Source organism: Eschrichtius robustus, chromosome 12 (genome assembly GCF_028021215.1).
Source record: "Eschrichtius robustus isolate mEscRob2 chromosome 12, mEscRob2.pri, whole genome shotgun sequence".
Taxonomy (NCBI): Eukaryota; Metazoa; Chordata; class Mammalia; order Artiodactyla; family Eschrichtiidae; genus Eschrichtius; species Eschrichtius robustus.
Window position 1 is genome coordinate 21,448,213 of NC_090835.1, and position 22,730 is coordinate 21,470,942.

At 42.0% G+C, this 22,730-nt stretch overlaps 1 protein-coding gene across 1 annotated transcript; it reads right to left on the minus strand.

Annotated features, from left to right (window-relative positions):
* Positions 1–850: 850 nt before the first annotated feature.
* On the minus strand, positions 851–22,673 carry ARL6IP5 (ARF like GTPase 6 interacting protein 5). Its single transcript, XM_068559244.1, has 3 exons — positions 22,324–22,673; positions 4,420–4,637; positions 851–2,452 (listed from the first exon to the last, which is right to left on the minus strand). The coding sequence occupies exons 1-3, from the start codon at positions 22,497–22,499 to the stop codon at positions 2,280–2,282; spliced, it is 567 nt and encodes a 188-aa protein (XP_068415345.1). The 5' UTR covers positions 22,500–22,673; the 3' UTR covers positions 851–2,279.
* Between the last annotated feature and the right edge of the window lie 57 nt (positions 22,674–22,730).

Here is a 22,730-nt window from a genome sequence, read left to right on the forward strand (position 1 = left end):
TAATTTTAGAATACCCCAAGGCTGAGAGTTTTGTTTTCTCTTACTTTACCATTTCTATAAAGCATCCTTGCATACAAAGCCAGATGGTTTAAAAAACACTGCGATAAATAAAACTTTTGAAGTGCCTAGCATATTCTGCGTTTAAGAGGCTAAACTCTGATGGGACAAAGCACTCTGAACATGTTTAAGCTTAATGTGTGTCAGTGGTTGAAGTTCTGGAAGCTCTTATGTGTTTGCTTATACAGCAACAGTATTAATAAATAAGCCAGGAATTTCAAAAAGCGTGAATAGTCCTGAAAGAGGACGTTACTCTTAGATGTGCAAAAAGAAAAGATCCAAATTCAAATTTACTGCCTCATTACACAGATTTTGTCAAGAAACAGGTGAAGCCATTCATATTATGCTTTTTTTCTATTCAACCACTCCCACCCTAAAAATCTTAACTGAAAATTTTAACTTGTTTTTAAAGTGAAATAATTTATAGCATTTCCATGCTAGAGTTTTCTATTATATTCTGACCACCAACCATTAGTAATTGTAATGAGTATATTTTTTTCATTCACGTCGTCACTTTCTCCAAATTTACTGCATTTAGTCTACAGATTTCACCATGTAGAAAATGGGTCTAAAATATGTATAAGCCCATGCCAGGTTTAAAAAAGGGTTCCATTAGTATTCGGTTTTATTCTGGCTGGAAATTAATAAAGCATTAAAGTTTTATTAACAGTATTTGAAACACAAGCTGTTTTTTGCTGCAGAGAGAATATTTGCATGTTTATAGGGCTGTCACTGAGTTTCTCAGACATTTAACACAGATGTACAGTAAATAAAGTCTCATCCCCCCAAAAAAAATCTTTGATAAATTTTATTCATATTTGGCTATGGGTACAAATTCTAGGCCATGTATGTGAAGTCATGGTGATATCGCTTTGCTAGAGAGAAAGGCTGCAGGTTGGCTAAGAAGTTAAAATGCAAGAAAAAAGCAGGAGCGGCACATGCATTGCTTCTTATTCTAGGACATACAGGGTCTCTTCAGTAAGTACTGCTCCAAACGTCTTCCTAATTCCATGCTAGGGAAAGCTAAATATTTTCTATTCATCTATGAAATCACTCAATTGGCAAGGAAAACATGTTGTATCATCTATTTCTAAATACATGGGAAGTGAAAGGAAGAAAGTAATAGAAAATATAAACTCATGCTATCTTAATTCTAATGTCTAGCTATAAAAACATATAATTGTACCAAGTGCTACCTAATATTTTTATGAACTGCAGAAGCTGATGATCACTCCCATTTTTAAAAGTCGTTTTGCTTGGTCATCTAAAGATGCTTTTCAGATTTCAAAAGATCAGCTATTATTGTCCTCTTTCTGCCCCTAAGGAATTAGTAAAATGCACGTTCATTTCCTTCTTTCTAAATGTTCCAGTTAAAAACTAAACAGTGAAGAAAAAAGGGAAACATTATCTTGGACACCTTTTTGTCATTATAACAACAAAAACTGTGCAATAGAAACTCAAGTTTTATTCTGATTTTTTTGTTTGTTTTTTAACAAGACTGTCAAGAATAATACAGGTTACAGAGCTGTAACCTCCTTAAAGAAGATGATATTTAGTTTGCAACAAATGCCTTCTAGTGAGAACATATTACTAGCACTTCAAAAATTTACAAAAAGTTGACAAAATATTCTCCTAAACAGCTAGCTTTATATTTATAAACAAAATAGAAACAACTGGTTTATCCACTGCACATCAAACAGGAGGCAAAGTGATCGAGATCATCTTTGATTTTAAAGAATAATAAAAACTACTTTATACCCCACATATTATAATGCTAAGGAAGGAATATTTTTGAAGGATGCTGAGGGGAATTAAAACAGGCTAATGCATGATATCATCTCCTTTCGTAGTCTTTTCATTTACTCATATTGCCTTGATCCTTTACAATTACTTTTTTCCTACAAGATAACCATATTGTTGCCATACAATCCATAATTCTTTTCTTTTATTTCCCTTAAGAGATAAGTGCGACCCATTTCCTATCAGCTTTCATAAATACACTTGAAACTTCAGACATAATAGGAGGGTGGTTTCTTTCAGTTTGAGGCCTTTTCTCTGCAACAGCAGAGATGAGAACAGGGTGACCTCTCCGTACGTGCTGCCATGGATAGCTGGATGGTTTGTGCACCTCGTATTTCAAAAACACAAACGGAAAGTAGGTCTGGACAAGGACAAACTGCAACTCGATTTCTGCTGCAACCCTATCAGCAGGTCAGCTCTATTTACTCCTTCACTTTACTGATATAGTCAGTGAACTTGCTGATGTTTTCTTCCTGCTGTTCTAGGGCATCCAGGACAATGCCCATGGGCGTCCTCTTCAGACCGATTCCCTCCATTTTATTCTCCAGTTTGTTCTTGAGGTTCCGGAGTCTCAGCGATGCGTGGATAAACATCACTGCAGGGAAGTGAAACGTGGTTAGCATCAAAGCAACGGTTTACTGTTTCCCTTCACACTTGTAGCAAAAACTCTCTCTGTTAGCTACAGTCCGGTCTGGTTCTCTCATTGATCCAAGTCCCCACATGGATCCTTGGACTTTATATAAAGTATTCTTTGTGTGTGCAGGAAAATGTTGTGTTCAGCAGGAAGGACCATAATCTGGCTGCCACTCTCTTCCCTTCACACGTTGATATCATTACCTTTCAGATGCTACTTAAATGCCCTGAAATTCAAAGTGAATCCATGCGATTCCAACTTCACTAAAAAGCAACTGAACACTAAGCTTTCCAGAAAAGAGCTCATGCTCAGTTCAGGGATTACCTGTATTTTGTCCCCGCAGGAGGCATGAAGGTGAAGTCCTCTTAGAAAATGCCTCCTATGGGGCAGTTTTCCACAGTGTTGGATATAGATGTCTAGATAAAAAGCTAAGGGTTTTATGGGCCTTATGTAACCTGGTGTTCCCCAGATTTGCCTGAATATTAAGAATTACCTGAGTTTGTTTATAAAGATTCTCTAGCCTCTCTCCTGGACCTTCTGAACCAGAATCTTAAAGGGATGGTCCTGGGAGTCTGTATTTTAAACAGACACACTTGGTGATCTGCACCAGCAGTTTTCAAACTTCTGTGTACATACAAATCACCTGGAGAGACGGTTAAGTAGGCAAATTCCCAGTCTTCATCACCTAAAATTCAGACTGTTAAGACTGAGGTAGGATGCCAGAATGTAACATTTCAGTAATCATTGTGGATGCTTCTGACAGGCGATTTTGGACCTTCATTTTGAGACGCACTGACGTGTGTTCTCTCTGGAGGCTCCTAATCTAGAGTGGCCCTTAGAAACATTTGAGAAGCTTTCTAAAAAAAAATACAGGTTCTTTGGGCACCACTGTGGACCCAAAGAATCAAAATCTCCAAGGGATGTAGCTGGCAAATTTGCATTTTTAAAAATCATCCAGGATGACTCTCACAATCATCAAAGTTTGGGAATCACTGATCTTGTCTCATTTCCTTCTGTTATAGATGAGTGAACTACAGCCCATAGAGGGTAACTGGTCCAGATCACATGGCTGGTTTCCAGCAGGTCTAGGAATAGAAACCTGGATGCTTGACTCTTGACTTCTCATACATTTCATTACCCTGGCTTGTGTTTTACAAGCTGTGCATTTAAGCAGAATCACTGAACTACTAAGCCTGTAGCACATAAAGAAAACCTGAAGAGTATTTCAAAAAGTCTGAATTTACTGATTCAATTATTTTATCCAATAAGGTATGAGATTCACATATAAATATTCTGGGCTTAATCTAACAAACCCTAAACAAGCAATTGATTTTATTTAATGGTATAGCGGCACACGTGAAATGCTATTAAAGGTTAAAGGGATATTCCTGTCACTTAATACACTATAATTTTAATCAGATTTCTATTGATGAGACTGGAATTTTATCTGTTCTCTATTTCAGGCTTCAAGTGCTTGGGAATCTCGGTAAACAATGCATATAGACTTTAGAAAATGTCTATTTCTCTTCACCAGAATTGGAGTACTTGTTATCTATATTCTGGGCCAACTTACAAAACTTTCAACACTAATTATGATCTTCTGAGTAAGTAGAGAGTAAACATTCATTTCTCTGTCACCACAGGATGCCTGGCACTGAACGACTGAGAACAGACTCTAACATCAGACAAATCTGGATTCCAGTGCAGGCTATACCACTTTCCTGCTGTATGACTTGCGATCCGTATTTGTTTTGTGTACCGTATTTGTGCAATTAATGGACTATTAGGCCTTGATCTGGTGTTTCAGAAAATTCTGATAATTTTGTAGACCTGCCAACACACCTCAGAAACAGGTTAGGTTATTCCCACTGAACGATCGCGCCTACATTCTTTACGATATAAGGAAAGGAAGACCCAGGTTCACTTACACAGCAGAGGAAAAGTAATGCCAAACACAAAGACCATGACTCCCCCAAACATGGATATGAGGAAGTAGCTGGCTAGCATGACCACCATGACAAACGTTGTGGGGTACCGCTTCTTCATCCGGCGGAGGATGTCTTTATTATGGGCTGCCCACACAAAGCCCGTGAACACCAGCACCACCACGATGCCTCCAAGAATCATGTTGAAGGGACTCAGGAACCTGGGATATGAAAAAAGAGGGAGCCCAGGTCAGGAGGAAGAAGATGAGGAAGGGGAGGAAGAGTAACAACAAAGTACTTACTAAGCCTTTTATGTAAGTTGTCTCATTTAATCATATCTTGATGAGGTAGATGCTATCAATTTACTTCTCAAAGGAAGAAACTTAGGCACAGAGGTTAGAAAATGGTAGAGCAAAGATTCACACGGAGGCAGTGTGACTCCCACCAAACAGCCCGTCTCGATAGAGGTCCAGCATTTTAAAAGACTAGAGCCCCTCTTTTGGATGGGCTGTCTTTAGCTTTTATACATCCTGGGCTCTAGTACACGTTGATTGTATTTTCTGAGCTCCAAGGGCTTATTTAAATCCTCCTAGAAGCTGCCATGCTAGATGAATGTGGAGTACAGGTCACACAGTGGTCTCCATGAGCCCGATCCAGTCTGCAGTCACACTTGTGTTTGGACTGTGCAATAATTTTTAAAACTTTTACTTGAATCCCAATGTGTTTTTTTTAAAAAAAAATCCATAAATCTTGGGATTTCTTGCTTCTCCTGGAAACAAGAAAATCTCACAAAACTGGGCCCAGTTTCCCACGTCAGCCACTGGCTGGAGTGCCTTCTCATTTAGATAGAATAAATGCTCTCCATTTAGCGTCAGCCCTCCCCCTCGCCCCCCAATATCTATGGCATCTCTGACACAGAGGCCCCCAGTGAGCTGCCATTAATATTGTTTTTCTAACAGCTGCCCTGCACTGCTCTCTTACATAAGCTGCCTGGCCCATGGAGGCATTTGGGTTTATGACTCCTGGCATAGAGAGGTCATTATAATTCTTTAAAAGGCCCAGAGTATCATTAGGAGATGGGTTATCAACTGAGATTTCCAAGCATAGAACCTCCAGTTTCACTGTTACATGAAGCAAAGGTTACTCCACTGTTGATAATGGGGGAAACACATTATAAAGAGGAAATTTAGATCAAGTATTTCATAAGTGAGAATGACGGGGCATTGTAGCCCCACTCAGCCCAACCCTCCCACCCCACTCTGTGTACAAAATCCTCAACAAGACATTTGTGGTCAGCAAGTATGACGAATTACTAACTTATTACCCTTCTAAGAGGCTAATGAGCATTTTGCTTGGGAAGGACAAGGAGGGTCAGTGTGTTATCGTCATGCTCTGAATATTAACATCACTGATTTGGAAGACAGGATAATGAAAGGTGATGCCCAGAGCTTACTTTCTCTGAAATAGAGCAGATGAAGGAGTCATATTCATGTTGGGATGCATATTTAGGACAATTAAGATTCTTTTTTTAAAAATCCCTTTAAATTTTAGCTCTGATTCTGCCTCCTGAAACACAAAAGCTATTTTAAATAGTTTCAAATAGGAGTGAAAGTATTGCATATGTTAATGGGTGAAATCAGGGGTATAAGTTATGTCAGACTCCTTTGAAAAAGTTAAAAATTTCTACCAAAATGCATGCAGTTAAACAGTGGTAAAAGCAGTAGCACGTAATTTAAAATTAAACCCTACAATAATAAGCTGCTTATTTCATTCAGAACTCTTGCAAATACTTATACCCTTCAAGGCAAAAATCTCCTCTTTAGAATAGTCTAAGGAAGTGAATAAAAATGCAAAGACTGAATTGTAACAGTATTCACACAAGTGGTATTTATGATTTATAAACTTTAGAAACAACCTATGTGGCCAACAATTTGCTAAATGGTGGCATATACAACTGTTTTCAAACAGTCAAAGTATACTTAATAATGTGGGAAGACAATAATATATTGATTGGGTAAAAGCAACAATTCTCTCTGGTAGGTGGATTTAGCACCTATGTTATATAACTCAGAAGTAGAAATTTTTGCAATTCATAAATTATTTTGTAATCAGAAACAAAATGAACATATAAAAAATGAAATATAAAGATGTAAAATGGGACCTCCCTGGTGGTCCAGTGGTTAAGAATCCATCTTGCAATGCAGGGGACACGGGTTCGAGCCCTGGTCAGGGAACTAAGATCCCACATGTGGTGGGGCAACTAAGCCCGCGTACCGCAACTACTGAGCCCACACACCTCATCGAGAGAGCCTGCACGCTGCAACGAAAAGATCCCGTGTGCCGCAGCTAAGACCCGAGACAGCCAGTAAAAATAAATTAAAAAAAAAAAAAAAAAGATAAAATAAAACCTGACCTTTAAAAAAAAAAAGAAAAAGAAAAAAGACTATGGGATGGTTAATTCAAAAAAAAAAAAAAAAAAAAGATGTAAAAGTAACTGCTCCTCAGCCCCACAACTCCAACTTGGGACAGGCCAACTACAACAGTCCAATCTTACCTTGCCTCATCTCTCCAATAACATTAATGCAATTTCAATTCATACGCACAGCCAAGCTCTTCCTTCTCCCTTCCAAACCTTGGTTTCCCACCCATTCTCTAGATCCTCTTGTAACCAATCCACCCCCACCCCCACAAGCTTTCCCACCATCCAGCACACGTGCTAGTCTATCTGTCCTCCTCCCTCAGTTTTTTATTATTTAGGTCTCTTCGTCTCTTTGTTCTTTTTTCTTTTCTTTTTCACAGTTTTATCTGGCTTATACCCTGTCTCCAGCTTTGACCCTGGAATTGGTTTGGGAAAGACAAAAATTTCCTTATAGGTCTGGGGAAGGGAAGATTTGGACAGGGCCAAAACAAAATCCTCTTTAGCAAGTGGTAGGGAGACTGGGTAGAGAGGCTCAGAAACTCTCACAGATTAACAAATTTCATTTCTAGCACCAAAAAGATTCTGAGAGAAATGATACCAAAAGACTCCAGTAGTTATACTGGGTAATAGGATCATGGGTAATATATTCCCATTTGCTTATTTCTACTTTCATATTTTTTCAATAGCCATGTATTACTTGAAAATAAAAAAAATTGATATTTAAAAATAAAAGAAATGGGGGAAAGATGCCTGAAAGAGACAAACCCTTTTACATAGCCTTGATGTTGACAAAATCAACATTAACTCAAAGAAGTAGAGCAGAGAGTTCATGTTTAGGAAACTCCTTTGCATAAGCTGCAAATAGGAGATGGCTGGTTGGTGGCAAAGTGTCAAAGGTGTCCGGCTCAGTTCTTCCTAGAATATCTGTTAAAATAATAATTCACGAGGTGTAGCATATAATAAAATGCATGCCAAGCTGTTTCTATTTTTCTCGGGACAAGTGAGGTAGATACCTAGGCTGAATGTCTAAATAAAGCCCAGGACAAAGAACAATGAAAAATCCAGGCATGACTCAAGTAATTCCAAATTTGCTTTTCACCTGTTCCTGTTGCTCATGTTCAAGGGAAAAGAACAGAGCAGAGTCCTACAGAAGTGGTTTTAGCTTACCACATGCCCAGCCATGATCTGTAATTAAACCAAAGTTCCAAGCTGGAAAAAATGAACAAAGTTACTTGGAGCAGAAATGATTTTCTTCCTTACTCTGCTCAAGGGCAATTCCATTCTGAGAAAGGGTAAAATGCACACTACTCCCACTGCCCTGGCACCTCCCTCTACTTGGAGCAAAATAAAACAGACCACCCTCCAGAGATTAATTTCATTTTCCAGTGAGTGCAGGAGTTTGGGAACCAGGTCTCGACTGAGATGAGTAAAGCTGTTTTACTCAACAGTTGGGTTCTTAGTGACGTCAGTCACAATGAAGCCCAAGGACCTTTAGGACAAAACTTCCATAAATGTGCTGTCCCAGCTTTCATGTGGACAATTGGGCTCGATCGGTGCCATTTCATTTTTTGGTAGTCTGTGAATGAGAGAGAGGGAGGAAGGGAGGAAGTAAGATAGAGGGAAGCAAAGGAGAGAGGGAGAGGGGAGGAAGGGAGGAAGTAAGATAGAGGGAAGCAAAGGAGAGAGGGAGAGAGGAGGGAGAGAAAAGAGAGCGAGATCGTGATTTTCTATCTTTGTTGAAAATAGGACCTAGTTTTACAAATCAAAAACAATACGTTTTTCTATTGTGAGTTACAAATATATACCTACATACATATGTATCCTATCCAATTAAAAAGTTGATAGATAAATGTAATAGTTAAAAATTCTGGTGGAATCACTGACAGTTGTATAAAGGTTTAGAATCCCATCACAGAATCCTGTAGCAGACTCGTCAAAGAGGAATCATCCCAGTCCCATTAAACAGATGCATAAACTGAGGCCCAGGGCAGTGAAGAAACATAGTCAAAGGGATCCAGGGGGAGAAAAACAGTGCCAGTTGATGTAATTGTGACAGCAATTCATAACATAACCCACTCTGTGTTGTTAACCAGCTCCAGAGATTTCCCCCCTCAACCATTTTAGAACCCTATCCTACCAGTTGGGGTAAGCAACTAAGGATCATTCTGGGAAATCCCTCAGCATTCTCATTTCTCTCTAAAGGAAGGCGGCTATGAGCGGCTGTGGATACAGGTCCTAAACTTGCCAACATGACTCAGCTAGCTATGGCTATAGTTTCAGCACAAGTTGCTAAAAAAAAAAAAAAAATCTTGGCCAACCACAGAATTTTAGAGCTAGGATGGATCTTGAAAACACACCTCGTTCTACATAGAAGCAAAGTAAGGAATAGATAAGTTAATAAATTTGTCCCAAGGCCACCAATTGCAGTGCTGGTGATAAAACTTTACCCAGAGGTCTTCAGATCGACTCAAGTGCACGTTTGGTAACTCCTGCCATGCTGTGATGCCAACAAGAGCCAAAGAGGTGGTGAAATATTTTCTGAGCAGCAGAAGCAGCTTTGCACTGAGTTCCAATTTTCTAACCCAAAAAAGCTCTTTTGGCAGTTTGGTTCCTGAGGAAGCCTGACTCACCAAGAAAGGGGGGAACAATTTACTCACAGGGCACTTCTCTAAATTGGTGATGTTTCTCTGCGGTTCTTAAACAACCAGAGGGGTCACTGCCAATATGGATCCACCCATCCATTTTCTTGCTTCTCATCACTCTTAGGATAAAAACAGGATTCTCTCCACATTCTACAAGGCCCCTCAGGGTCTGGCCCCTGCCTGCCTCTGCAGCCAGGGTATGTAGTTTGTACCTGGGACAATGGGGCTGAGCTGAGGGCATAAATGGGGCCGGAAATTCAGGTCACACTTCACCCGCCAAGCCTGCAATTTGGCTTAAGCTGCATCTCCCAGGATGAAGGGACAATTTTAATCATCAGTATGAGGGATGGCTAAGGGGTACAGCATCTCTGCCTGTCAGCTTTCTCATACCACCGCCTCCTGATTTTGCACGCCATCTGCTGGCATTCCTGTCTGTCTCTAGAACTTACCCTGCCCCCGGCCATCACAGGCCCGAGCACAGAGCACAAGCCGTTCTTTCTGCCTGATTCACTCCTATCTTCTTCGAATCTCAGCTTAATAAGCTTTTTCTCAGTCTCTCTGACCACGTCCTAGCACCGTCTGCCTCTTCATCATAGCTCTGAACCCAGTGGCAATTTGATATTTATTTGAATGAATATTGGATGAATGTCTCTGTCTCCCACTAGAGACTAAGCGCTATGAGGGCAGGGACCGTGACATTTTCTCCCCAGCACTTGGCACAGTGGCTGGCACAGAGCAGGAGTTCAGTAAATATTTGTTGCAAGAAAGAAAAAGGGTAAGTAAGAATCTAGCACATTTTCATGTTATTTAAAGTAAGCTCAGCAACTTTCTATGGCCACGAATTCAGTGACAAGAGATTTGTCTTGGACAAATCGCGATTATTCTCACTGTACACTAAGTATTACTGTAGAGATGGTCCCCGTCTTTGTACCTTCACAGAGTTGTGATGAAAGGAACAAAACAAAAACCGAAAGTAGGAAAAACTCCTATGCAAACATAGGAGATAATCAGATGAAATCACAGGGCCCTTGGGCTCCCTGGAAGGAGGAATCTTTGTAAGTTCTGTCACTAGGGCTGGCTGGGGGCCAGGAGGGAGAGTGGGTGGGACAGAGAGAGATTCATCCACCTGCAGACCTGTCTATATAGGCCCTCTTGCTCTTGGATTCCTTAGATAGTCCCAACCGCCTTCTGTGGTTATTTTGGTTTCCCAACACGGCTTCCTTCCTGGCAAGAACTATCTCTGACTATAAAGGATAAATGTAAATGTACAAATCAGTTTTGAGTAGACGTGATCAGTGTCTCCTGGGCCTAATGATCACAGGCAGTTAAGGTGGGTCAGGGATCAGACTCTTTTTTTTTTTTTTTTTTTTTTTTTTTCGTCTTTTTTCCCCTTTATTCCAATTAGCATCATCGAGATATCTGTTCCATCTATGTACATTTTTTTTTTTTTTTAAAACATCTTCATTGAAGTATAATTGCCTTACAATGGTGTGTTAGCTTCTGCTTTATAACAAAGTGAATCAGTTATACATATACAATATGTTCCCATTTCTCTTCCCTCTTGCATCTCCCTCCCTCCCACCCTCCCCATCCCACCCCTCTAGGTGGTCAAAAAGCACCGAGCTGATCTCCCTGTGCTATGCGGCTGCTTCCCACTAGTTATCTATTTTACATTTGGTAGTGTATATATGTCCATGACACTCTCTTACCCTGAGGGATCAGACTCTTTTGTCACAGAAAGGTTAAAGTAACCTAACCTTGAGATTTTCCTAACCAACTGAATCAGCTCAGCTCATAGTATTTATTGCGTACTCGCTGTGTACTGAATACTTACCACACCGTGTGTATTGGTCCCATCAAACTAAACACATCCAAATGATCCACTGTCTTGGCAGCAGGTGGCATGTAAAAAGTATCCATTCTAAGACATATGAACCTCCGTGTTTTCTTTTGTATTTATCAAGCTCATTACTGGTTTTATTTTTAATAAACAACAGCTTGGACCTGGGTTAGGAGCCATGAGTCTCACCCCTCCCCTAGCCATGGAGCTTCAAATAGTCACTATACAAGGGACTAATTAGACTGCAACAGATCCTTTTTAAACTTTTTTTATGGCAAATTTCTAAAGGTAGAGAGAATGGTATAATGAACCCTCATGTACACTGATCACTGCCTTCAACAATTAGGAACCCACAGTTAATCTCACAGTAATGCTTTAGAACTCAAGTGGAAAGATATTTGTTTACAAACTGTTCTTTCTGAATGCTTTTAGTGGAGTTGATTAAATGGTTGTCACATGGCAAGTTCTTACAGCACTGTGGAGAGAAGACAGGGGTTTGGACAAATGCTAATGAGCCTGGTGACACATAAACTCCCTTCCTACAAGCAGTTCCTGTCTATTTACCTCCCACTAACCCCAGTTTCTGCATTCCTTTTTGTTTCCTGCAGACGAGGACTTCACTGATGGGATACAAAGCAGATCAGGAGAAGCAGGAGCCAAAGCCCCAGTTTTCCACTTCAGATGGGCTTTCTGTCTTCCAGGTATCTCCATTTCGCGAATGCTCCCTGGGAGAAAACGCCAGGAAATCCTATCTATTTATGGTAAATGCTTGCAGAACGGAGATGCAGCCTACAGGTTTTTTCTTAAGATCACGGGCACGGAAGTGTTCCCTGAAACAAGAAGCCAAGCTCGTTACAAGAGCCAGGGGAGGATGTTATAAGTATTCTGAAGCTGAGTGATTCATTTGTCCAAAAGGAAAATAAAAAATCTCTAATGGGGCTGCTCAGTTTGGTATAGGTCCAGTTCATCTTTTAGAATTGCATTTCCTGTACAGAGCTCTCTGCCCCTAGTAAGTTGATTGAGAGCTTTTGCCCTCTTAGAAAGGGGTAAAAAAGAAGCCCCAAATCCGCCTATTTACTTGAACATTTACCCAGAATCATTGTAAATCCTTATATAGGGAAAGGGGATAGAAACTACCAACCCCAGGAAATATTTTAAAAAATAAAGTGTGTATGGGGAGATGTTGAGAAGAACGAGGTTATATACATAGTGTCAGAAGATGATTTAACAAAAGAATTCTTACTTGAGGAAGAATTTTGAGATTAAAATTTCACTGAGTGTTGATAGACCTCTTAAAGTTTTGTACTCAGAAGAAACACATGACCCGCCCCGGAACGACATGTGCCAGCATGCCATGTGCAGTGCCTCAAGTGCAAATAAAAGTGCATGGAAGGGCAGGAAGAGATTAATTCTGGGAGGATTTGGGATGGCTGGGTGGACTCGTACTCCTGCTGGTATCCTCAGAGCATCAACAGTACCTGGCAAGTAGCAGGTGCTCAGTAAATATTTGTCCAACTGAGTAGAAGGCATCTGCGCTGCGGGTGAGGATGGTTCCATTTAATAATCCTTTCCCCATCCATATACTCAATGCCTCTCCCATTTTTGACACCGGAGAGTTTTGCGATTTGGCATCATAATGTATAGGGGAGATCAGGTAAGTCAGGTTGAAAATGATGTGTGTTTATATATGTGTATGTTTCTGTGCACTTGTATAAAAATTAATTCTTACGTGTTCAGCATCCTCTTGGTGCCTCTATAAACGTGGTGAAGGCAGGAACCACAGCTGTCTCATTCTCCACTGTATCTCCCAGCATGGTGCCTGAGAAATTGGTAAGTGCCTCATATTCTTTGTGGAGTGAACAAATGAAAGAACACAAATAGAGTAATATTGTAGAATTGGCTGATGAATCTCAGAAACATTTCCACTAGGTTTCAGCATGTTTATGCAATTGATTTCATCTGCAAAGGTTTTAATACATTCCCATCCATCCGAGGGCTCTCTGATTCTTTTCTTCCTCTACCAGCTAGAAACTTGGTTTTTCTTCCTTTTTGCAGGAAAAGGGGCAAACAATCTGCCCATTTCTTAAAACCAGATGCTGGTGGCTACCAGCCTAGAACATATTATGGGACCACACTCATTTTTTAAAAAAATTATTTTAATTTTTTCGCTGCGTCAGGTCTTGGTTGTTGCACGCAGCATCTTTCCTTGCGGCATGTGGGGTCAGTAGTTGTGGCACGTGGGCTTAGTTGCCCCGTGGCATGTGGGAATCTTAGTCTCCAGACCAGGGATCAAACCGGCATCCCCCGCATTGCAAGATGGATTCTTAACCACTGGACCACCAGGGAAGTCCTGGGAGCACACTCATTTTGAAAAGATTAGAGTAATACTCTTTTCAGATAGAAGAAACTCCCTACCATCTCAAGCGACTAAAAGCAAAAAGTGGTAACTCTAGTTTCCACCCAGTGGTAACACCTCCATGGGCCACATGGAGATGAAGTATCAATACTTTAGCTAAGGAGAGACCTTCAAGATGGCGGAGGAGTAAGATGTGGAGATCACCTTCCTCCCCACAAATACATCAGAAATACATCTACATGTGGAACAACTCCTATAGAACACCTACTGAATGCTGGCAGAAGACCTCAGACTTCCCAAAAGGCAAGAAACTCCCCACGTACTTGGGTAGGGCAAAAGAAAAAAGAAAAAACAGAGACAAAAGAATAGGGATGGGACCTGCACCTCTGGGAGGGAGCTGTGAAGGAGGAAAAGTTTCCACACACTAGGAAGCCCCTTCACTGGCGGAGACGGGGGGGTTGCAGGGGGGAAGCTTCGGAGCCACGGAGGAGAGTGCAGCCACAGGGGTGCGGAGGGCAAAGCGGAGAGATTCCCACACAGAGGATCGGTGCTGACCGGCACTCACCAGCCCGAGAGGCTTGTCTGCTCACCCGCCGGGGCGGGGTTGGGGGCGCTGGGAGCTGAGGCTCAGGCTTTGGAGGTCAGATCCCAGGGAGAGGACTGGGGTTGGCGGCGTGAACACAGCCTGAAGGGGGCTAGTGCATCACAGCTGGCCGGGAGGGAGTCCAGGAAAAAGTCTGCACCTGCCTAAGAGGCAAGAGACCATTGTTTCGGGGTGTGCGAGGAGAGGGGATTCAGAGCACCGCTTATAGGAGCTCCAGAGACAGGCGTGAGCCGCGGCTATCAGCGCGGACCGCAGAGACGGGCATGAGACGCTAAGGCTGCTGCTGCCGCCACCAAGAAGCCTGTGTGCGCGCACAGGTCACTATCCACACTGCTCCTCCCGGAAGCCTGTGCAGCCCGCCACTGCCAGGGTCCCGTGATCCAGGGACAACTTCCCAGGGAGAACGCGCGGTGCGCCTCAGGCTGGTGCAATGTCACGTCGGCCTCTGCCGCCGCAGGCTCGCCCAGCATTCCATACCCCTCCCTCCCCCCGGCCTGAGCGAGCCAGAGCCCCCGAATCAGCTGCTCCTTTAACCCCATCCTGTCTAGGCGGGAACAGACGCCCTCAGGCGACCTACATGCAGAGGCGTGGCCAGATCCAAAGCTGAACCCCAGGAGCTGTGCGAACAAAGAAGAGAAAGGGAAATCTCTCCCAGCAGCCTCAGGAGCAGCGGATTAAATCTCCACAATCAACTTGATGTACCCTGCATCTCTGGAATAACTGAACAGACAACGTATCATCCCAAAAGTGAGGTGGTGGACTTTGGGAGCAACTGTAGACTTGGGGCTAGCTTTCTGCATCTAATTTGTTTCTGGTTTTATGTTTATCTTAGTTTAGTATTTAGAGTTTATTATCACTGGTAGATTTGTTTATTGATTTAGTTGCTCTCTTCCTTTTTTTAAAAATATTTATAGATATTTGGGTTTTTTTCCTTTTTCTCTTTTTGTGAGTGTGTATATGTATGCTTCTTTGTGTGATTTTTGTCTGTATAGCTTTGTTTTTACCATTTGTCCTAGGGTTCTGTCTGTTTTTGTTTTTTGTATAGTTTTTAGCGCTTGTTATCATTGGTGGATTTGTTTTCTGGTTTGGTTGCTCTCGTCTTTCTTTTTTCTTTATTTAATTACTTCTCAATTTTTAATAATTTTTAAATTTTTTTATTTTAATAACTTTATTTTATTTTTTTCTTTCTTTCTTTTTTCCTCCCTTTTCTTTCTTTCTTTTTTTTTCCTCCCCCCCCACCCCCCCTTCCTCCCTTTTCTTCTGAGCCATGTGGCTGACAGGGTCTTGGTGCTCCGGCCGGGTGTCAGGCCTGTGCCTCTGAGGTGGGAGAGCCGAGTTCAGGACATTGGTCCACCAGAGACCTCCCAGCTCCACATAATATCAAACAGCGAAAGCTCTCCCAGAGATCTCCATCTCAATGCTAAGACCCAGCTCCACTCAATGACCAGCAAGCTACAGTGCTGGACACCCTATGCCAAACAACTAGCAAGACAGAAACACAACCCCACCCATTAGCAGAGAGCCTGCCTAAAATCATAATAAGGTCACAGACACCCAAAAACACACCACAGGACGTGGTCCTGCCCACCAGAAAGACAAGATCCAGCCTCATCCACCAGAACACAGGCACCAGTGCCCTCCACCAGGAAGCCTACACAACTCCCTGAACCAACATTACCCAGTGGAGGCAGACACCAAAAACAACGGGAATTACAAACACGCAGGCTGTGAAAAGGAGACCCCAAACACAGTAAGTTAAGCAAAATGAGAAGACAGAGAAACACACAGCAGATGAAGGAGCAAGGTAAAAACCCACCAGACCAAATAAATGAAGAGGAAATAGGCAGTCTACCTGAAAAAGAATTCAGAGTAATGAGTAATGATAGTAAAGGTGACCCAAAATCTTGGAAATAAAATGGAGAAAATACAAGAAATGTTTAACAAGGACCTAGAAGAACTAAAGAGCAAACAAACAATGATGAACAACACAATAAATGAAATTAAAAATTCTCTAGAAGGAATGAATAGCAGAATAACTGAGGCAGAAGAATGGATAAATGACCTGGAAGATAAAATAGTGGAAGTAACTACCGCAGAGCAGAATAAAGAAAAAAGAATGAAAAGAATTGAGGACAGTCTCAGAGACCTCTGGGACAACATTAAACGCACCAACATTCGAATTATAGGGGTCCCAGAAGAAGAAGAGGAAAAGAAAGGGATTGAGAAAATATCTGAAAATTGGAAAAGAAGAAGTAAAGCTGTCACTGTTTGCAGATGACATGATACTATACATAGAGTCTCCTAAACATGCTACCAGAAAACTACTAGAGCTAATTAATGAATCTGGTAAAGTAGCAGGATACAAAATGAATGCACAAAAATCTCTTGCATTCCTATACACTAAAGATGAAAAATCTGAAAGAGAAATCAAGGAAACACTCCCATTTACCATTGCAACACAAAGAATAAAATACCTAGGAATAAACCTACCTAAGGAGACAAAAGACCTGTATGCAGAAAACTATAAGACACTGATGAAAGGAATTAAAGATGATACAAACAGATGGAGAGATATACCATGTTCTTGGATTGGAAGAATCAACATTGTGAAAATGACTATACTACCCAAAGCAATCTACAGATTCAAGGCCATCTCTTTCAAACTACCAATGGCATTTTTCACAGAATTAGAACAAAAAATTTCACAATTTGTATAGAAACACAAAAGACCCCAAATAGCCAAAGCAATCTTGAGAAGAAAAGCTGGAGGAATCAGGTTCCCAGACTTCAGACTATATTACTATACTACTTCAGACTATACTGACTACAGGAATCAAGACAGTATGTTACTGGCACAAAAACAGAAATGTAGATCAGTGGAACAGGATAGAAAGCCCAGAGATAAACCCACGCACATATGGTCACCTTATTTTTGATAAAAGAGGCAAGAATATACAATGGAGAAAAGACAGCCTCTTTAATAAGTGGTGCCGGGAAAACTGGACAGTTACATGTAGAAGAATGAAATTAGAACACTCCCAAACACCATACACAAAAATAAACTCAAAATGGATCACAGACCTAAATGTAAGGCCAGCCACTGTGAAACTCTTAGAGAAAAACATAGGCAGAACACTCTATGACATAAATCACAGCAAGATCCTTTTTGACCCACTTCCTAGAGAAATGGAAATACAAACAAAAATAAACAAATGGGACTTAATGAAACTTAAAAGCTTTTGCACAGCAAAGGAAACCATAAACAAGACAAAAAGACAACCCTCAGGATGGGAGAAAATATTTGCAAATGAAGCAACTGACAAAGGATTAATCTCCAAAGTATACAAGCAGCTCACGCAGCTCAATATAAAAAAAACAAACCTCCCAATCCAAAAATGGGCAGAAGACCTAAATAGACATTTCTCCAAAGAAGATATACAGATTGCCAACAAACACATGAAAGGATGCTCAACATCACTAATCATTAGAGAAACGCAAATCAAAACTACAATGAGGTACCACCTCACACCAGTCAGAATGGCCATCATCAAAAAATCTACAAACAATAAATGACATTTTCGATGGTCACAACTGAAGGGGAGGGCACTTATTTTTTTTCCAAATTATGTTTTACTAATAAAACAAGTAAAAACTGATTTATCAATCTTCACATAGTAGAGAGCAGAGATGGTGCTAAACATCCTACAATACACAGGACAGCCCCCTACGACAAAGAATTCTACGATCCACAATGTCAGCAGCGCCCAGGTGGAGAAACACTACAGAAGGGTATTTCACCAAATTTGCAAGGGCAATATGAATCAGCAAAGAGTCTGAATTCTAAACTGTTTAAAATTGAATTTTTACACCGTAGTAATCCTAACCAATACGTAGTAAGCACTGTTAACAATGACCCAGTTAGAATCACTCCAGGAGCATGTTGCTGTATGCGCTTCAAAATAATTTATTCCATTAAGTACGTTAAAAGTTGCCCCCGTGATCACGTTGAAACCCTATGTTCATTTATTTATTCTTTGCATTCGCCAGCTAAGCATCTGCTGTATTGTAGGCCTTGGGGATACAGGGAATAAAAATAATGCTAACCACCACAACAAGAAAAAGAAAAAAATAATCACAAACAAAACCCACAGGGACCTCCCTGGTGGTCCAGTGGTAAGACTCTGCGCTCCCAATGCAGCAGGCCCGGGTTCCATCCCTGGTCAGGGAACTAGATCCCGCATGCATGCCGCAACTAAGAAGTCCACGTACCGCAACGAAGATCCCGCGTGCTGCAACTAAGAGCTGGTGCAGCCAAATTGATTGATTAACTAATTAATTAATTTAAAAACCCACAGTCTCTGGCCTCAAGGACTCAATAGTGCAGAGTGAAGACAAGTGAAGAGACAAATTAAAAGCCTGTGGGGTAAATACCAGAAAAGATATGGGCACAGGTGTGGGGAGTGAGGGGCAAAGTCCTGTAGGAGAAGCAGGAGGAGATGAGTAAGTTGGGGACTGGTGTTTGGGTGGATGGAGCTGCTGGGATACAGATGCTATCTGTGTTTCTCCTTAAGTCAATGATAACACCAACAATGATAAAAATAATAATGAAAACTCCAAAATGAATTTCGTGAAGCAAAAAGTAGGAGCCGGACACTGTTCTAAGAAACTTGCCTATATTAACTCAGATAATCCTCAGAAAAGCCCTACAATGCAGGTACTATCATTAGTCTCATTTTACAGATGAGGAACCTGAGGCAAAAGGTGGTTCGAGTGACCTACCCAAGGTCACTAGTGACTGCTAGTTGGGATTCAGAATTTACTTAACCAGGCTCTGGTGCTGAAATTCTTAACCACTACTTTCTACTCTGTGAAAAGCCAGAAGATATGGCAACTGTCCCCCACAAGGACTATTAGCTAAGAGACTTAGACTTAATCTAAGAGGCAGAATAGATCTCCTGAGTGGAAGTCATATGCCTGGGAAACCATGCTTTTAGGATGAAGACCAAACTTCTAACCATGGATTACCAGGCCCTGCCTGATCAGGCCCTCACGCACAGATCTATCTCTATCCTAATCCCTCTTAATCTCCATCTTGGTCTGGGCAGCCCTTCCGGGTGTTTTGGAGCTAGATAATATCCACTTGGTCCTCCTCCTCCCTTCCTGCAATCTTCATGAGCAGGCTTTCTCTATCCTTACCCAAGCCGGTTTTCAACTCAGAAGTCTTCAGACTTGAGGCTAGAGCCCTCCAACAATGACCTGGTGGTCCCTTCTGTCCAGCAGGGGATGGCACCATTGAAGAAGACACTTCCAACACAGTCTTTTCCCCGGGAAACACCCAGGCCACATTTTCACACACACTCTACCAAGATATGAGAAACCATCAGATGCCAGTAGAGAATCCAGTCAAACAGCCTCCAGCACTGTTCTGACCCTCCCATCTACTGAATCACCAAAAGAGGAGAGTTCTCTTTAGAATGAGAAACGTTCTGGGCATCAACTAAGCCTCCCTGACCCTGAAGACATTTGGTTTCTTCCAGCTTTAAGATACTACAGTTCCAAACCTCATGACTCATAGGAAGATGGCATAGTAGTTAAGAGTCTGGGGTTGTGACTTTGAGCAGGTCATTTAAACTTTCAGAGCCTCAGGTCTAATAATAACAATAATAATAATGCAATAATAATATGTCATCTCATTGGGTTGTATGAGGGAATTTGCTAAATTACTTAGCAAAGTACCTGGCACACAGAGCACTCAATATATGTTAGCTTTTATTATTATTAAATTATAAAGGAAGAAAAGTGCAATCTGGAAAGAACTACAGGCTGTGCATTTGTAGATGTATAGGAAACAGTTGAAGATGTCACACCAGGTTTTACTGGGGTACAAAGGGAATCCCACACTTGGCACACAGTTTTCAAAACAACTTACTAGCCTGTATCTTTGGTAAGTTTTTAAAGATAAGATTAATTAAAAAATGAAATGGCGGGTGGGATAGGGAGGGTGGGAGGGAGACGCAAGAGGGAGGGGATATGGGGATATATGTATACGTATAGCTGATTCACTTTGTTATACAGCAGAAACTAACACAGCATTGTAAAGCAATTGTACTCCAATAAAGACATTTAAAAAAAATGAAATGGCTACTTTTCACTTTCACTTTCAAAAATTTGACTGCCAATCCCCGACTCCTATTTGAAAAGGGAAATAGGAAGGGCCAACACCCCAAACTGCCTGAGTTAGTAGGCTAAGACACCACAATGAAGGAGCTATATTTAGTCAGGGGGCCCACCCCTGGCATTCATAGTGAAAAATGAATTCCATCAAGGTAGCAAGGCTGCTGGAGCTCGTGTCTGATCTGGGCAGTACATCTTTTTGAAAAGCAAGTTTTTTTGTTTGTTTTTGTTTTTTTTTCTGTACATTTGATTGGTCTGTGTCAAATCTTGCCCTATATCTAGCTTTGGGGGAGTGTACCTCAAAAAAAAAAAAAAAGACCCCATAGCTAGACGACCAGGTAAGATGCCTTTACAAAGAAAGAGAAAAGAAAAAGAAAGCAAAACAACAGAGGCAATCCTATTTACCAGTGATTTTGTTTTAAAGAAATTTTTTTATTGTTCGGAGAAATCAGCCTTAAGCATAAAGCTAGGGGAAGGTTCAGAAGGCAGCTGCTCCAGGCCTGTCCGACTCCAACTAATTTTAACTTGGCTGCCGTATAATTCAGAGTCGGTTCAGAGCCCACGCTGTCCACAGACCAAGCCATTCTGAGTTGGAAATTCCTTAAGCAACACATCACGAGGATCTGTGTAATTGTCTATTCAGTCTCACAAATGAGAGTCCACTTCTGCATGGGGGCAAATATTCTGAACCACACCCAGAAACTGTGAACTCTCCCTCTCCCCCCTGTGCTGGGTATTTGGTCCTACATCTTCTCAACAACTGTCACGTGCCCTTTGGTCAGGATTCATGTGTGATTGATCTTGGTGTGCCCAAGCTTGGCACAGAGAAGTGACTCAATAAATATGCCAAAGAACAGCAAACCAACTACAGAAACCACCCTATTTGCCCTTTCCCACACCTTCCAAGTTTAGATTTTTCCTTTCTCCCAGGCCAGCTTGCTTTTTCCCTCTGTGTTTGCTTTCAAATAGAAATGCCAGACACTTCTTTAATGGCAAGTGGGTTTCTTTATAAAGTCTGAGGGTGCTTTTTTCTTTAAAGACGCATGGGATCAGCAAGATCTAGAATATCACCACCCCATCTTGCAAAAGTGAGTGAAGCATTTCTTAAAGGGTGAACTACAAGAAAAAGTGGTTTCTAGAAGAACAGGTGTTGTGTGAAATCGCATATAACAGAGGACACAATTTTAAGACCGGGTGTGAAGATAAAGTGACCATGCCTGGCAACTCCTGGAAGAAAAAAGAGCAAAAGGACACCGTTTCTAAAGTCATGGCAGATTTCACCCCACACTGGGAGATGCGCCACCAGCCTACACCCACCCTTTTTCTCCCAAGCTCAGCTTTCCCGTACAATGTGGCAGGCATTAGGCAGAGAAACCTATAAAGAGAGTCGCCTCTCTGATGCCCCTTCTACACTAACACCCCAGAAGGCAGAGTCCGGATCCACACCCTGGCGCCCCAAGCCTTCCAGGGCGGCGTCCGCCCCAGCCAGCCCCAGCATAAGGTTACACCACTTTCCTCTTTCTTCTTATTTTTAAGAGACTGGGGCGCTACAAATATCACCCCCAGCAAAAGCGTAATTGGGGCACAGCGGGAAAGAAGTCATTTTTTTCTTGCCTGAGGTTGGCAACATTTCCTCACCCCAGGACTCCCCATCACTCTTCAGCCCGAGGCGCGGAAAAAAAAAAAAAAAAAAAAAAAGGACCCCCAGATTGCTGCGGCCTCGCCCTGCGAACAAGTTTCCACTGGTTTGGCCGCTTGCAGTTATCAGGACAGGAGCTGGTCTTGGAGAGCGTTTACGCATCCCGAGATTTTGCACCAAGAGCCCACTCGGTGCTGACCCCGATCAGTGCCCGGGAGGGGGACCCCACTTACCCCACAACGGAAATCATCATGGCAGCCACCACCAGGTAGTTGGTCTGATAATAGAGCAGGTTGCTCACCACGCGGTTGTTCCATTTGGAAATGTCCCTGAAGTCCGGCCGGGCGAAGCGGTCAGAGCCTGGGAAGAAATCGTCCCAGGCGCGGAGCGGAGCGATATTCACGTCCATGTCTCGCGTCCCAGCTTCTTGTTCTTTGCTTCTGGAATCTGGCGGCGGCGGCGGCGGCAACCGATCAGCTGAGCTGGGTTAAAGATGACAGCGGCTCTGCCTCGGTCGGCTCTGCGGTTGGCGGGCAGAGAAACCAAGGAAATTGGGAGCGGGCGGGCGTTTCTTCTCTTCTTTACTTCTTGATTGGTTCTAAGTGGTTGGTTACAGGAAAACTGGGGCCCCGCAACAGAG